Source organism: Zonotrichia leucophrys, chromosome 1 (genome assembly GCF_028769735.1).
Source record: "Zonotrichia leucophrys gambelii isolate GWCS_2022_RI chromosome 1, RI_Zleu_2.0, whole genome shotgun sequence".
Classification (NCBI taxonomy): Eukaryota; Metazoa; Chordata; class Aves; order Passeriformes; family Passerellidae; genus Zonotrichia; species Zonotrichia leucophrys.
In genome coordinates this window covers 39,542,573-39,557,639 of record NC_088169.1, presented here as the reverse complement: position 1 = coordinate 39,557,639, position 15,067 = coordinate 39,542,573, and the positions used below count along the sequence as shown (strand labels likewise).

Below are 15,067 nucleotides of genomic sequence, written 5' to 3'. Positions count from 1 at the left end.
ATTTTGAGCACATATCACTTTTTACCACCTATAGTGTTAAGGATCTCAAGACACCCTTTCAGGAGAAAAAAATAAAGCAGCCATCCGTGCCTCCTCCTCCAACTCTGCTTCCTACTAGTTGGTGTACAGTGATGGACCCAAATTGGGATAAAACTGTAATGACAGCTATAAATATTTATTTGGACTGCATTTGCTAGACACTAGTTCCACTGAATTGTTAAAATTATCAGTAGTGGATTTAACAAAATAATACTGTACTCAAGTTGGCCAGGCATTTAAAATTCATCACTGTCTCTTACCTTCTCTTATGGCTGTCTTCTGAGCACAGAGCTTGGCATATCAGACCAATTAGGCAGAACCAAAGTGCTGCTAGTGCAATTATCCTCCAGTCACTGACGGATTTAATGAGGGGTATGCAGCCCATTGACCAATCAAAACACAGCCACCAGGGACACAACAGCAACCATGCATTCAGTGAATAGTAGTAATTATAGTTTATAGCCTGTCAGTCAAAGAGAAAACAAACATTTATTTGATAGTAAACTTGTGGGGGTGAGGAAGGGGGAAACTTTAGTCCATCTCTCTTCCCTCACTCCCCTTGTAACACAATAGAGGCCATGAATACTGTTAGACTACAACTATTTACATATCCATTACAATTGCAGCTGTGAAGTTAATTTTTAATTTTCTTTTAAAGATAGCTAGGTGGCTCTCTAGTTCAGAGCAGGGAAATGGAATTCTGTGCTGTCCAACCAATATTCACAGATAAAAAGAACAATCTCGTACAACAGGAGAAAACATCAAAAGACATCATCCACTGTCTTAATCTTTGATTCTCCATCTCCAGAAAGATCCTTAATGCCATCAGAGGTGTGTAGGCAAGACATGCTCCATATACACCAGACTAGAACTTTGTGCTATTTCCTTTAGTTGTGAAAGATGAAAAGTCAAGCACAGTATGTGGAATAGGGATGAAAATCAGCAAAAGCTACTTTCTTGCATGCATGGGAAAAATATGGAGTAAATGGAAAAGTATTGCAATGTGCATGCTAAATTGAATGCAAAGAATATACACAGTATACTATTAAAAAAAATTGCAGAGAATCACCACAGCAGCACAAGTGAAGGTGACTTATCACACATATCTTGAAATGTAAAAACCGCTCACTTTACTGTTTCTTAGAAGCACAGAAAACTTAATTTTATCACAAAAGACAAAGGTTCTGAGCTGGCCAGAAAAAAGCAACTTTGTAACTTACTCTTACAAACAGACTGTCAGCGAATGAAGCCGGGTTGTCTACCTCAGTGAAAGCTGGCGGCCCTGTGCCCATAATTCTCCAGCGGATATAAAGTATTCCAGCCCCTCCACACATCAACAGAGCTATCCTGAAAAGCAGCCCCTTCCTCAACAGCCCAGCATTCTACAGGAAAGAAAAAAAGAAAAAAAAACCCCACCTCATATAGAAACAGTATTTGTTCTCTTACCCAACACATTCACATCTTTTTCATCTCTATCTCAGAAAGAAAAAAAGCTATTCCTGTGTGTTTTTGCTATTACAGCTGACATTTTAATGGAAAAGTATTTCTTGCAAATATCTTAATTTCCTTCTCAATCAGTAAACGAAACTTGTTCCTTCAAGAAGACTCTTCTACAAATCCTCCTTAATTCTATAGCTGATATAGTTTTACATGGCAATTTCTGACAGGGAATTTGAGCAGAATACAGCCTTTAGTATAGAGCATATTAAATTAATTTATCTTTTCTTTCTAAAATGGAGGATGTATACTTTGGGGACTTTGTTTTAAATATCTATTTTCAGCTGTCTGCTCGTCATGGAAAAAATGTGTCCACTTAGGTATCTTTAGAGGTAAAATTACAGGTATGTACCAAGAAAAATGCACAGTTAGGAACTGGGAGAAATTAGAAACTGAATTAGAATTGTCACACTCAAAAACTTGATTAAAACGCTAATGACAGAGAGGCACCCAAATCACTTACTTCAGGGCAAATGACCCAAGATCAGAAAAAGTATTAAATTGTGTTTGATCTATATTAACTCAGTTGGTTTACATCATGCATTTTATAATATACCCTCCAGGCTGTAAAGAAGGCAAGTCACATAAAACTAAAGAAACGATGGTGTAGACAGTAAATCTGACAGACTTTTGTATCTTTTTCTCCAGAACATATAACACTTTTCTCCAAGCACACATCATTTTCATTAAAAAAAAAACAAAAACAACAAAACAACCAAACCAAACCCAAACCAAAAAACAAACCAGTGTACACTGTAGAGATTCTTCAAGCTTCTCCAGTGGAGACTAGAAGCAGAATCATCAGTAAGTATAACAATACACCAGTCAAAGCTTTAAGATGGCACAATAATTATGATTATCTCTGAGTGGAATATGCTCATTAGCAAGGATCACCATAGTTGTTTAGGATATCAATATCAGGTATGTCTGAAGTTTAAAAAAAAAAAAAGGTAGGCTTCCTGAACAAAGACATACATCAGTGCACTGGCTGAAGATAAATATTTTCTAAAAGGATAGAAAAGTTACATTAAAAAACAATTTTCATATTGCTTTTTTAGTATTTGTAATTGACAATGGAGTCATGATAAAATATATAGTTGAATATCTAAAGATAAAGCAGCTTGTAATTTTGAGTTTACATAAGCAAGCCTTTGTGCTCAAATGATTGCTTCCAACCTGGACATCTCAGTAACCAAAATTACTACAAGGAGGATTTAGGAATAGTTTTCCTATAAAATAGCTTTTGGAGAAAATTGTACTATGAAAAGAACCCACATATAGTGACTATTTATAACTGCTTTATGACAGATTAACAACAAAATCTCTTAGCCCAGGGCTTCGTTTCATTTAACAGTACAAGCAGTCTCTTAAAGGCCAGATTTCACAATTGCCACAAAATCTCTCAGTAGGCAGAATGTGAAAGTGGAAGAAGTGTTATTGTATCCTCTCTGATTCAGAACTAACTGAAATCTGGCATGAAACTGAAACCCGTCTCAATCAAGAAGAAAAAAAAAAATGTTCTTACTTGAAGAGTTTTTAGAATCTGCCTTTCAACAAAGCAAAACAATCTTAGATATACTTCCTTGAAAAGAGCAGAACAGATTTTTGCAGGTAACAGGAGCTAAAATTAATTACTTCTGCCAAAAGAATAAGAGGGAAAAGGCACATCTGATGTTTTCTTCACTGAAACAGAACCATTTAAAAGTTCTTTTAAACAGAAGCACCACACTCTGAGCACTTCATCCTTAAAAAGTAACCCTCCAAAAAGGTTTGCCTCTGACATTTCCTAGAATCATAGAAGGGTTTAGTCAGGAAGGGATGCCATGGATATCTTTTGCTAGATCAGTTTGCTCAAAGCCCTGCCAAGTCTGGCCCAGAACACTTCCAGGGATGGGGTAGCACAACTTGTCTGCATAACCTGTCCCAGTGCGTCACCACCCTCATTGTAAAGAATTTATTACTGTCAAACACTGAAACAGGCTTCCTAGAGAGGTGGTCTCCTGGAGCCTTCTCTTCTCCATTCCAGAAGGCCACTAGACTAGTCAGGCACAATCTGCATGTGGTGAAGCTGGGCTGGCTGTCTCCAGCCACCTCCCTGTCATTCATATGTTTTGCCATAACTTCCAGGAGGATCTGCTGCATGATCTTACCAGGCACTGATGTGAGGCTGACTGGCCACTTATTCCTGAGATTCTACTTACTACCTTTTGTTTCCAGCACTTAATTCTGAACCAACTCTGCTGTAGATCCCTACAGCTCTAGATGCTTCCCATGTCATATTCTAGTTGACATTAGTCCCCTTATACAGCAAACCTCCTCAGCATTCCTATATGCTGCCTGAAATATTCCTGTAATTCTCACTTAGCCCTTCTTGGTCAAATCTGTTCTTTCATTTCTAGAGAACCTACTTCCCCTGATTTCCCCTGCAGCTCATTTCACTCCTTGCAAAGGAATTTAAAAGCCCCACAGGACTCGTGCCAATCAGAAACATCAGTGAGACTCCTCTGCAGTGAAACCACTGACTGAAGCAAAGTCCAAGGAATATTCTTTTGCCTTGTTGAATGTTGGATGAGAATCTTAGCTGTAGTAGGCTGTAGGTCTATTTGGCTGTTATCCATCATTGATCTGAGGCTGACTGTTTCTCTTACTTGCTTGCCAGTGCCAATACTAGGTGCCAGGCTCCACTTGAGACAATACCAGATAAATTGACATCAATAAAGTCAGAAAAATCAATCTCTAGCAACTATCAGTGCTTACCTAACTTTTTCTTTTAAACTTCAAAGCTACTAGGACCTATTAACATAATATGTTTTTAATGTACTTGTCTAACTCTGTCATTGAGAATCTGAATAAATCTCTCCCTCTCTTTATTCTGACCAAACCATTCTGAGTACCATTTCAGGTGTATAGTTACTGATCCTGGAGAACATGCTGCATCAAGCAGTCAACTGTTCCATACAACAGTTTTAACATATTGTTGAGAAAATTGTGGAAGGGATTTTACTATTCAGAGCAATTCTAACAATACCCCATTACTACTCATGCTGCTGCAAAGATGCCTTACTAGGCTGACTAACAAGACCTTTTTTGGTTGTTTGGTTGGTTGGTTTGGGTTTGTTTTTTCCTAACTCTCAACCATGACAAAACTGCCAGAAGGTGAATCTTTGTCTTTTAGGACATAACTGTCTGAATGGCCAGAATGAACAAAATCTGTGAGAATGAACAAAACACCCAAGGACTCACCTCCAACCACTTGTCCTTATACAGTAACTTTCGAATGAGCTCCAAAAGATTTATCTTGTTAATCACCAGTGCATCAAACACTGCATTCAAACCCTAAGGAGCCAAGAGAAAAATAACAGCAAAAGATGAAGCAGCTAACCACAAATATTTTCTTTTAAATACATCCTGAACTGACTTACTGTACATCTTAATTCTGATTCCAAACAAATTAGAGAGATACATTGGTAGCAATGATGGCAGAGTGGTAAATGCAGCTCAGAATAGCAGAATAACATTTTACTGTAATGAGAATTCTCCTGCTACATGGAATAACCCTTCAGGGAATACTATGCACCAGCAAGCTAGATAACATATGCATGGTCACAACAGAATTCTGCTCTCCATCTTCTTCCCCAAATGTTCCGCAGTGTAAATGCTGCAGTCAAAAGGTAAAGCTTCTACCAGAAAGGTGGAGTTTCTTTAAGCCTTCTACTTATTTTTTGTTGTATGGTATCTTTGGACTTCCAGGTTTCAGAAATACTGTTTTTAAAGGGTACAGGCAAAGGCTGAGAAAGATTTAACAGAGGTATCAGGCTTGCTTTTCTTGCAATTACAGCAATAAACACAGTGCAAGTTGCTGGGAAAAAAAAAAAAAAAAGAAAAAAATTTCTATATGACATCAGCCACTACACATGAAACTAGAACATATTCAGTGCTTTGCAGGGCTACACTTGCACATAACTACCTCCAAGCAGGAAACCAAAAGGTATAAATGTGTCCAGAGGTAATTTTACTGAGGTTACTGGCAAAACCATAGCATCTTAGCATTTCTACTTCAGCATATCACCATGGTAATTCTTGAGTATTTATCCTATATTCTAATAATTTCAGAAATTAACTCACTGTTCTAAAGACTAAATGGAACAAAACCCAGTAAAACTTAGTTCCAGGTGAAGCAAAGGGAGGCTGGTACACAGGGAGGCCACAAGCCCTTAATTAACAGTGAGAGGGAAGGGACAGAAGATAGCTTAGAGTGTGGCTTGGTTCCATGTAGAAAGGCCACTTGGCAATTAAAAGGCTTTTGGCTCACTCAGATGGAAATAGGAAGGCAAGAATTCTACTGAAAATCACATTCAGCCTCCAAGTAATCTTTTTAATGGGTGATTTAGCCCTTTATGCCTCTGACCTGTGTCCCTTAGCACAACAGTAAATATAATCATCCTAGCAGCGCAACAGCAAACAAATAAAATCCCAAATCCAATAACAGTTCTGCATCTGATAGCTCAAATAGTTACTTCATACTGCTGGAATAAATTACACATTTTAAGACAATCCCTTATGCTTTCCTTACAGACACCTTTGAAAAACACATCACAACGTCTAAAAACATCTATCAAAAAAAATGTCCCAAATCAAGAAGTTTTCTGTAATTTCTTTTCCCTTTTCTTCCAGCAAGGACAAGAGGGTCATTGCTTCAAAGAATTTTCTGACTCCGTTCTTATCTATGTCAGCTAAAGCTATAAACTGGATTTATTAATAAAGACATACGACTATATAAAAGGTAAAAATCACAGATACAGCATTTCAGGTGGCCAGTTTGGTCACCCAAACCAGCATTGTCTTCACTGAAGTTATAAAAAGCCAGACCACAATAAACATGAACAACAACTACATCTGTTTCCACAGACAGATCATTAAATAAGGGACAAAAGGAAGAAATGCAGTACTAGAAGTGCTAATTAGGCCACAATATAATTATAATTAGGGCCATAAACAATGGCCCTAATTGTAATTACACTGTTCACAAAAGCAAGGGAATGGAGCTTTTAAAAATGCTCTCCTCTGGTTATATCTTTGTTCATGAGCCTTCTCTTCACAAGAAGTTTGTAGTCCTGCTATGTCAAGCATTTAATTCAAAACCAAGGGCAACAAAAGTAAAACTAATGTTGTAAACTCTTTAAGCTTTGCAAAAATATCTGCAACCTGCTTACAAAAGTTAAAGCGAAAGACTCTAACAAATTGGCAAAGATACAGTTAAGACGAATCTATGAGAATACTGCTTTTTGTCAACATTAATTAGTTTTCTGAACAGAATATAAAGGTGAGCATGTCATTAGCTGTGGAGAAGATTAATTTCTGTAGACTTTGCAACTATACCTGACAGATGTTGAGGTGAAAATTCAGTTAATAAGAGAATTCTTACCAGTATTGTAATTCCTTGTTCTTTGCACAGCATGGCTATTGCACCTAGGACAACACTCACCAGCACCCAGAACACAGAAAATGTATGTCCTTCCTTATCTGTTAAAATAAAGAATGCCATAGCATTAGGCATTTTATACATTTAAAGGTAAATTAAAATAAAAATTTCAAAAATAAACAGCATTTAGTATTGCAGTCTTTTCTACCAGTTAAGATCTGGACTCGCAGACTTAAAAAGCATAGGGCATCTCCTGCAATATGCTGGCATTTGTCCCTTTATTGCAGTCATTTTCTGCTCTTGGAGACATTAGAAATGTTCCTATTTGCTTGATGTTTTAGCCAGATTAATTAGAATGGCAGAAGCCTCACATAATTTCCACAATTTGTCATCTGCAAAGGTTAATTCCCAATATTTAGAGATATTTATCATCCTTAGCTAGAGCTCTGTCCTTACTGGCCACTGTCTTCCTACCATAGGAAGCTACCATAAAAACAAGAAATTCTTTATAATGGTTACTCATGAAGTGTCACACACACAAACTGTTTTAACTGCAGTCTAGTCTACAAAGGCACAATGAGCTGCTTCTCCAGACCTGCTGCATTTAGCAAGTGCCTCATGTCATTCTATTATCACTGCAATAGAATGCCATGGAGCTCAGAAATGTCACAGCTGAGCTGAAGCAGTTAGTCCTTGCACTCAGGAAGCATTTTTACAGCAGGGTGAGGAACTCTGGGGTTAAAAGATCAAGAGCCACTACAGCTTCTACTCAAAGGAAAACTCTTTACAGACTGCACCATGTAGCAGATTTTGGGTATGACAAGCAGGCATATCTGAGATGAATAACACAATCAACCCTACTTCAGCCAAGCTGCTATCACACACAAAATACACAGGTACTTCACATAAAAAACATATCTGTCACAACCTCTACTCCATAGGTGCAAGCAGCAGAGGAAGGCACTCTGCTCATTCAGAGGCAGCTTCTTGATTCAAGTAACAGGGGCTCTACAGGCATCACAAGAATCAATCTTTGACTTGGCACTTGCAAAAACAAAGCTGAACTCGGCATTCATTGATTGAACCCCTTTCTTACTTTCCTTGACCTCTAGAGCAGTTCTTCTGTACTGCTAATGCAGGTTCGACCCTCAGTGCTTAAAGAGAACTGCAATAATGGTCTGTGGAAAGGGTAAATGGCAAGATTAAGCTATTTCACCAGAAGTAGAAACCTACACCTCAGCTAGTACACTAGGCTTCCTTTATAACTGTCCATGAGAAGAGGACATTTTTAGGGACTAAGTTACCTAATTAAATGCAGCTGAACCCCCTTCAGAGATGTAACTCTGCACTGACGATACAGGGAAAGCAGTAAACCTCAACCTCAAATGTTGCTGGGGTCAGATACAAACCATAAGCATAAGTGTGAAAAGGATTTGCTGACATTGGCCTCCTCTTTCATTTTGAACCAGGCTACTTCTTTCGTAACAGACAGCTCCAAACTTTTAATACAAATATGTCAAAGAACAGGTTTTGAGGTTACTTCTAACCTAAAAAAACGCTTTCTTATCTAAGACTTCTAAAGCTTCAACAGAGTGAATACTAAGATGTTTGAGACTCATTGTTGCAATACATAGAGGGAATTTGATCCTTCTCCCTCCACTCCAAATTGTAACTCCAGAGGTGAAGTAAAACTTAACATTAGAGGTGCAAATGTTATAAAGATTAAAAAAAGTCTTCTTTTAGGAAAGAAGTCATACACATTTGAATAATGCAAAAAAAAAAAAAGCCAAGACAATATAAAATACACAATGACTAAAGAGACATTGGAAGTAGAAAAATTAGAATGCAATGGGAAACTCCAGCCCACATCAATTATACAGAAGAACAGCTGAGGGTTGTAACTCATGGAGGAAAGAGCTTCAACATTCCTTCTATGAGTACTGCTAAGACAGAAAGAATTCTGTCTAAATACATCCCTTCAAGGAGCTTTTCAGACTTTGCAGTACAAGACTGTTCAGCCAGCTCTTGAAAACCACTTTTGGTGGGTTTTTTTGTTCGTTTGTTTGTTTTGGCATTTTTGTTGTTGTTTTGGGTTTTTTTAAAGTAGAAATCAACTAGCACAGAGAATGCAAGGATAGAAGACAAAGTAATTGACTGTGCTCACAAAATGACCATCAACCATCCTAAGTATGTCTAAAAAGGAAAATAGTGAAGACAGCCAATGCACATTTACTGTGTTTATGGAAGAAGACTTTCTTCCATTGAGAGGTTTCTTCTTCTCAGAATCAAATTCTAGTGGGAAGGAGTCAGGACAACTAAGTACTTCTCAGAGAAGCAGTATTCAGTACACAAATTATCTTAACACAAAAGATAGTAGGAAATATATATAGTAAGTGGCCAGCTGGCAATTCAGAAATGCTCCGATGATTCAAAATATAAGAGTAATAGTAAAAAGGGAACTAGGCCAAATCATCAAGGACAAATGTAAAAGCAGCACATTCACACAGAAAATCTAACACAGAAAGGTCACATTGCAAAATGAGAAAAGGTAATGTACGTAAAGAACAAATCCCCACAATTCCACAGATATATTAGTAAGAAAAGTAGTGAGGAAGGAGTTATTCCAATATTCATTGAGAAATAAAATGGACAATGCCAAGAAAACAGAAGTGTTCTCTGCCTTTTTCCTTCATTTTTTCCCAAAAAAGTCAGTTGCAATCAGACGGTAAGTACAGCATCAGCAGAAAGGGAGGAAGAACAAAAGCAAAAATAGTGAACTACAGGACAGAATTCATAGAGAAGTTGATCTGTTTTAAATTACTCTTGGTTACAGTCACTCAACAGGTTCTATACAACCCAGAGTAACCTCAACTGTTACCTCAGAAATAATGAAAAATACATGAGAATCCAGAATCTCAAATAAAATAAAACAATGCCTTCACATCTACTTTTGAAAAGGAACAAAAAAACAAAAGGACAGACTACAGATACAAAGCTAAGCTGACTGGTCAAAATTACAAAAAAATTACAACACCTAGACAAACTATTTTCTAGGTGGCACTCTAAAACAAAAAAGAATATGATTAATTGCTTGCCAAATAATTTAGTCATTTATATAGAACTGAGTATAACTTTTGACTTGGACAGAAAAAAAGTCTTCCTGATAAAAGGAAATCTGTAAACATCCTATGCCTTGACTTTGCAAAGGCTTGAGAATAACACTGGAAGCAGTGTGAAATGTGCCACAAAAAATAAGGGCTGCATGAAGTTTTTATAGAATGGTTATAAATAACAGCTGGAAAACTAGAGTAAGATACCAGCTTGCTGTGAAAAAAAGTAAAGGTAACATTCTGTACTGGATTCTTCCTTTGTCCTGACTCCATTTGGATGTTGGAATAAGAAATACCCTTATTAAGACCAGAAGTGCTGCCAGGCTGCAATGGCCAGGAATCATACAAAGGAGAAGTCAGAATTCTATTGACAAACTGGAAAAAACATGGAATCATAGAACAGCTTGGTTTTGAAGGGACCTTGTGGGTCATCTGATTCCAAACCCCTGCCATGGGCAGGGACACCTTCCTCTAGACCAGGTTGCTCAGAGTGCCATCCAATCTGGCCTGGAGAAATGGTCTAGCCAAATAAAAGAAAACTAAAGCCATTCAATAGGCACAAGCTCAAAGTTGTGCATAAACAAGTTTGTCTTTGTGTGAACATCCCAAGTCTCAGATGCAAGAAATATCTCAGCTTGTCCAGCAAAGCCAAGCTAAGCATGGACTTGCAAAGATGATAAAAACACACAGCAGAAGAGAAATAATATTCTCCTTAGGACCTTAGAGAAGGTCCTAAATACTGAGCATCAAAGACCTGGACTTCAGTAAGGCCTTTGACGCAGCCTCCCATAAGATCTCACAGAGAAGCTGCTGCTGAACAGGCTGGATGTGCAGACAGGGAGGCGGACTGAAAGCTATCAGAATGGCTTCTCCAGAGGGTGGTGGTCAGTGGCTCTAATCAAAGGCCAGTGTACTCAGGGGTCAATACTGGGTCCAGTCCTATTCAACATCTTCATTAATGACTTGGATGATGGGGCAGAGGGCACCCTCAGCACATTTGCTGAGGACACCGAGCTGGGGCAGTGGCTGATACACCAGGGGGCTGTGCTGCCATACAGAAGGACCTTGTCAGGCTGGAGAAATGGTCTGGCAGGAACCTCACACGGTTTAATGAGGGGAACTGCAAAATCCTGCAGTAAAGCCTCCTGGACAATTGGCTCTAGGCGACCCTGTGTGGGCAGGTCAGATGACCTCGAGACTACTCCAACTTCAAACACTCTGTGATTCTGTAAACAAGATCTCCTGAACAGCACAATTTCTGTTCCTTTGTTTCCTTTTGCAGGCTCAAAAAATCAACAGTTATTCACAGAATTGTAATATTATCAAAATTCATCAGTGATTAAGCTCCAAAGAGAAAGAATTTTAATTAAGAAAAATTTTATTTCATGCTTGTTCCTGGGTCAATATGCACAACACCCCTTCATCCCCACCATCCCCTGTCTCAACTGCAGAAATCTCAGTAAACTCAGCTGCAAAATAGATACAAAAGACCACCATTCAGCAATGCTTTCAATTTCATCTTTTTTTTTTTAACAGTGAGTTAAAATGTAAAGCACTGCATAAGTGCTTATTATGAGATATACACATGCCAACAGAAGTAATCAGTCTAACAAAGCATATTCCCCTAATATGGCGCTGCTTCCCACCAGAAAAATCTTGTGTCAGAAAACGAAACTGATCTCTCATTGGCACCTGTGCCTGGTTGAAACTGGTACACCATATTGTGAGTGGGCATCTTGCCACTCTAACAGATGGACAAAATTGTAAGCATGCCAAAGAAATAGAGTACTTGCTTATTTTTCTTTTAAGCTGGAAAAAATATAGTGTTTCTACACAAACCCAAAAAGCGTTGCTCAGATGGTCCCTCTTTAGGAGTACATGAAGTCTGGAAGTTGAGAGGATTCAATAAAATACCTATGTAAACCATAAACAAGCCATGAGAGCTCCTCCATTCAGACTGCTAGACTTGAGTATAAGCATCTCTAGGGCAAGGATGCATACACAAAGTGTTTTATAGTGTAGCATTGACTGATCCTAAATTTACAAGCAACACATTGACAGTGGACTTAAATACTAGTCCTATTGCAAGAGACCTTATTTTCTGGTGTCCTAAATCCACATGCCAATGAAAACAAACTCCTTAGAAGTGAAGCATATGAAGAAAATGCTACATTTAACTACCAAGCTTAGTTTTCTTGTAAAGCCAAACTAACAATATCCAATTAATTACTATCAATTCAGACACTTAGGCATTCAGCATTTCCTTCTTCCAACCCAGCTGAGCAACTTAAGAGTCAGCCAGGTGACAGCCTGGAGCAGTTTATGGAGTCCCCATCTTCAGGTGAAACACAGCGACTGATTCTGTGAAAGCACCTACTCCTCTGAAGGTTGAAGCAAAGTAAGTTATGTTGAGCTCCTGCAGGAAGTTTTAATTTTTAAATGAAATGGCTCACAAACACTCCTATATTCCATTAATGTGCCTTGTCTGTGGGGATCTTCCAACTAAACTGCTACAAATATTCTTCTAATCAAGTTCTAAGAGTTCCCTGCTCATGAATTGCTAAGGAAAGGGGGAAGAATTATCTAGTCTTAAAAGATCACATAAGAATCCACTGTTAGAATTAAATTAAGCCCAAGATCTCCTTGTGTATCTCCACATGTACATACTACTGCAGTTCAGCTCAGTGTTTCACATAATAGTGATATTACAGTAGGAAATGCCACTCCTAAACATATCCAGCCATCTCAAACTCATTTCCTAGAGGCCACACTGAAAGAAGCATCTATCCCCTGAATTACATCTTGGAGAAGTGAAAGTCAGCATTGATTCTACCAGAAAAAAGTCACTGTGTTTTTCCTCAGCCAACTAAATAATGAAATTGTTAGGTGTTTCACTTACACTTATTCCCTCCCAATGCGTTTAAATACGAACAGTAGGGCACACAGTTGAAAAATCAGGGCTCACAGGTTCAACAACAGTAAATACCCCTTGACCAACTGCACAATAGCTAACAAATTCCCCATATCTTAGCAACCATCTCTCTCACACAGGAGACTTAAATGTTTCCAATCTGTAGGAAAACTTCCATAATATAAACCTCCAATATTCACAAAACTCATCACTACTTTGCATGCTTTATTAAATTAGCAATGAACTAGTAGATGATTGATTGACATCTACACAGAATAAAACAAAACAGAAACACACAACCAGAACAAAGTAATTTTTAGATGTCACAGCATATGAGCAAAGAGCTGATCCCATATTTAATATCTGCACCAATATTATTCACATGGACCAAGTCATGAACTCCTCATTTTAGCCCATTCAGAGATTGCCAATGCAGATGGCAAATACATGCAACTGGATCACTGTCAAAACTGAAGACAAAGGAAGGCAAAAAATGAACACTACAGCAGTTTTAAATTGCCTTATGAATTCCCAGAGAAGCTGCATTAAAATTCAACAAAGTTAATAACCCACAATTCCCTTCAGAACATACCTAAACAGTTGTCAGCTCTTGCTGTCTCCAAAGCCTATGCAGTGGATTTGTCCCCACAGTTGTGTTTAAAACAGCAGGACAGAATGAGAACAACAGATTACTTCCTTGCAATTATAAATGTTATCCTTTCAAAGATGCTAACTTCAAAAATGGTATACTGGGGAAAAGTAACAGAATTGTACAACTTCAGTAAGACATAATTATAGCCCACATAATTAAATGCCTATACTTAAAAAAAAAAAAAAAAAAAAAGAAAGCTTCTGATTCTGGCTAAAAGAAACTGTCTACCCAAAAATCCACTGAAACCACAAATAAATCAGGTAAACAAGCTGCAGTATATCTTGAGCTTTACAAAAACCATTATTTTCCTTTGGAAGTTTTCCAGCCTGACACTGATATTTTTCTGATCTCCTGACTGTTTTCACTATTACATATACTTTCCCCATAGTACTTCCAAATCCTCCTCAGACATTTCATGAGTTCCTACTCCCACGCAGAAAAAAAATTGTAAATCTTTATATTCATTTTCTCAGGTGAAAAGAAGCACGAACCAGTCTCCCACATACAATTTTGACCCCTTTTCTTGAAAGAATGACAATTCATTAACTGTGTCTAAACTATTGAAACATATACAGATTTTTTCAATTGAGTCATACACAAATTTCACATTGCCTTGCTGAAAGAATAGTCAGGTTCTTTATTAAAAACTTGGATAATCTGTCTGCTAATAGCATTGGGATGCTGCTGGTAGCCAAACAATATATGTTACTGACTCAACCATATCAGCAGCATCACATCAGGCTTTTCAATGTTTGTTTAACTCAGATGCTCACTTAAAGTTCATGAAACAAATACAAACTGGCATCAAACATGTTTTGGTAACCATATTCAAAAGACAATACAAATGCAGTCTACAAATCTTGATGGTCTTAAGAGCTGTACCCTCTTTTAAGTGCTCCAAAAGAGTCACACTACAATGTGTCTATCCATAACAATTAAACAACAAAATAGAAATCAACCTTTGATAATTCTCCCACTCCTGTAAAAACTTGGCGAGCTAAGCTCTATATAAATGTGACAGCCAAATCCAGGAACAAAGACATGTGCAGCTGACCTACAGTTTAGGGCCATGCTTGCCTTTAATATAAAAAAAGCCCAGCAGGACAAAAGGAAAAAGGATGTTGGTACCATCCACTTTTGTGTAGGATCACCATAAAGCATCTCTATTTGATTAGGAACATAAACCTGATACCTGAGGGGTTTTTTTTGCTAAATGTTTGGTTATTTTGCTAAAAATCCCTGAGGGGTTTTTGGTTGTTTTTTCTCTCTCTTTCTCACAAACGAAAGATAAATTACCTTCTTGGCCTGACTTAGAAAATGACGTAATAACAGTTCTTAACTTGCTCTAGAACTAGCAACATGCATTGGCAATATCACAGACATTCTGGATCTTGAGGATTTGACATCAGAAGGACAACACTCTAAAATTATATGTG

At 37.8% G+C, this 15,067-nt stretch overlaps 1 protein-coding gene across 3 annotated transcripts in view; it reads right to left on the bottom strand.

Annotated features, from left to right (window-relative positions):
• The window catches only part of TMTC4 (transmembrane O-mannosyltransferase targeting cadherins 4), a 56,372-nt gene that overhangs the window by 25,069 nt on the left and 16,236 nt on the right, over positions 1–15,067 (bottom strand). For all 3 annotated transcript variants that reach the window (XM_064712155.1, XM_064712142.1, XM_064712146.1), the window contains 4 exons: positions 6,962–7,059; positions 4,780–4,872; positions 1,260–1,421; positions 300–502 (listed from right to left, as the gene is read on the bottom strand). In XM_064712155.1, the coding sequence (XP_064568225.1) occupies positions 300–502; positions 1,260–1,421; positions 4,780–4,872; positions 6,962–7,059 (556 nt within the window). The remainder of the gene's footprint in view (positions 1–299; positions 503–1,259; positions 1,422–4,779; positions 4,873–6,961; positions 7,060–15,067) is intronic.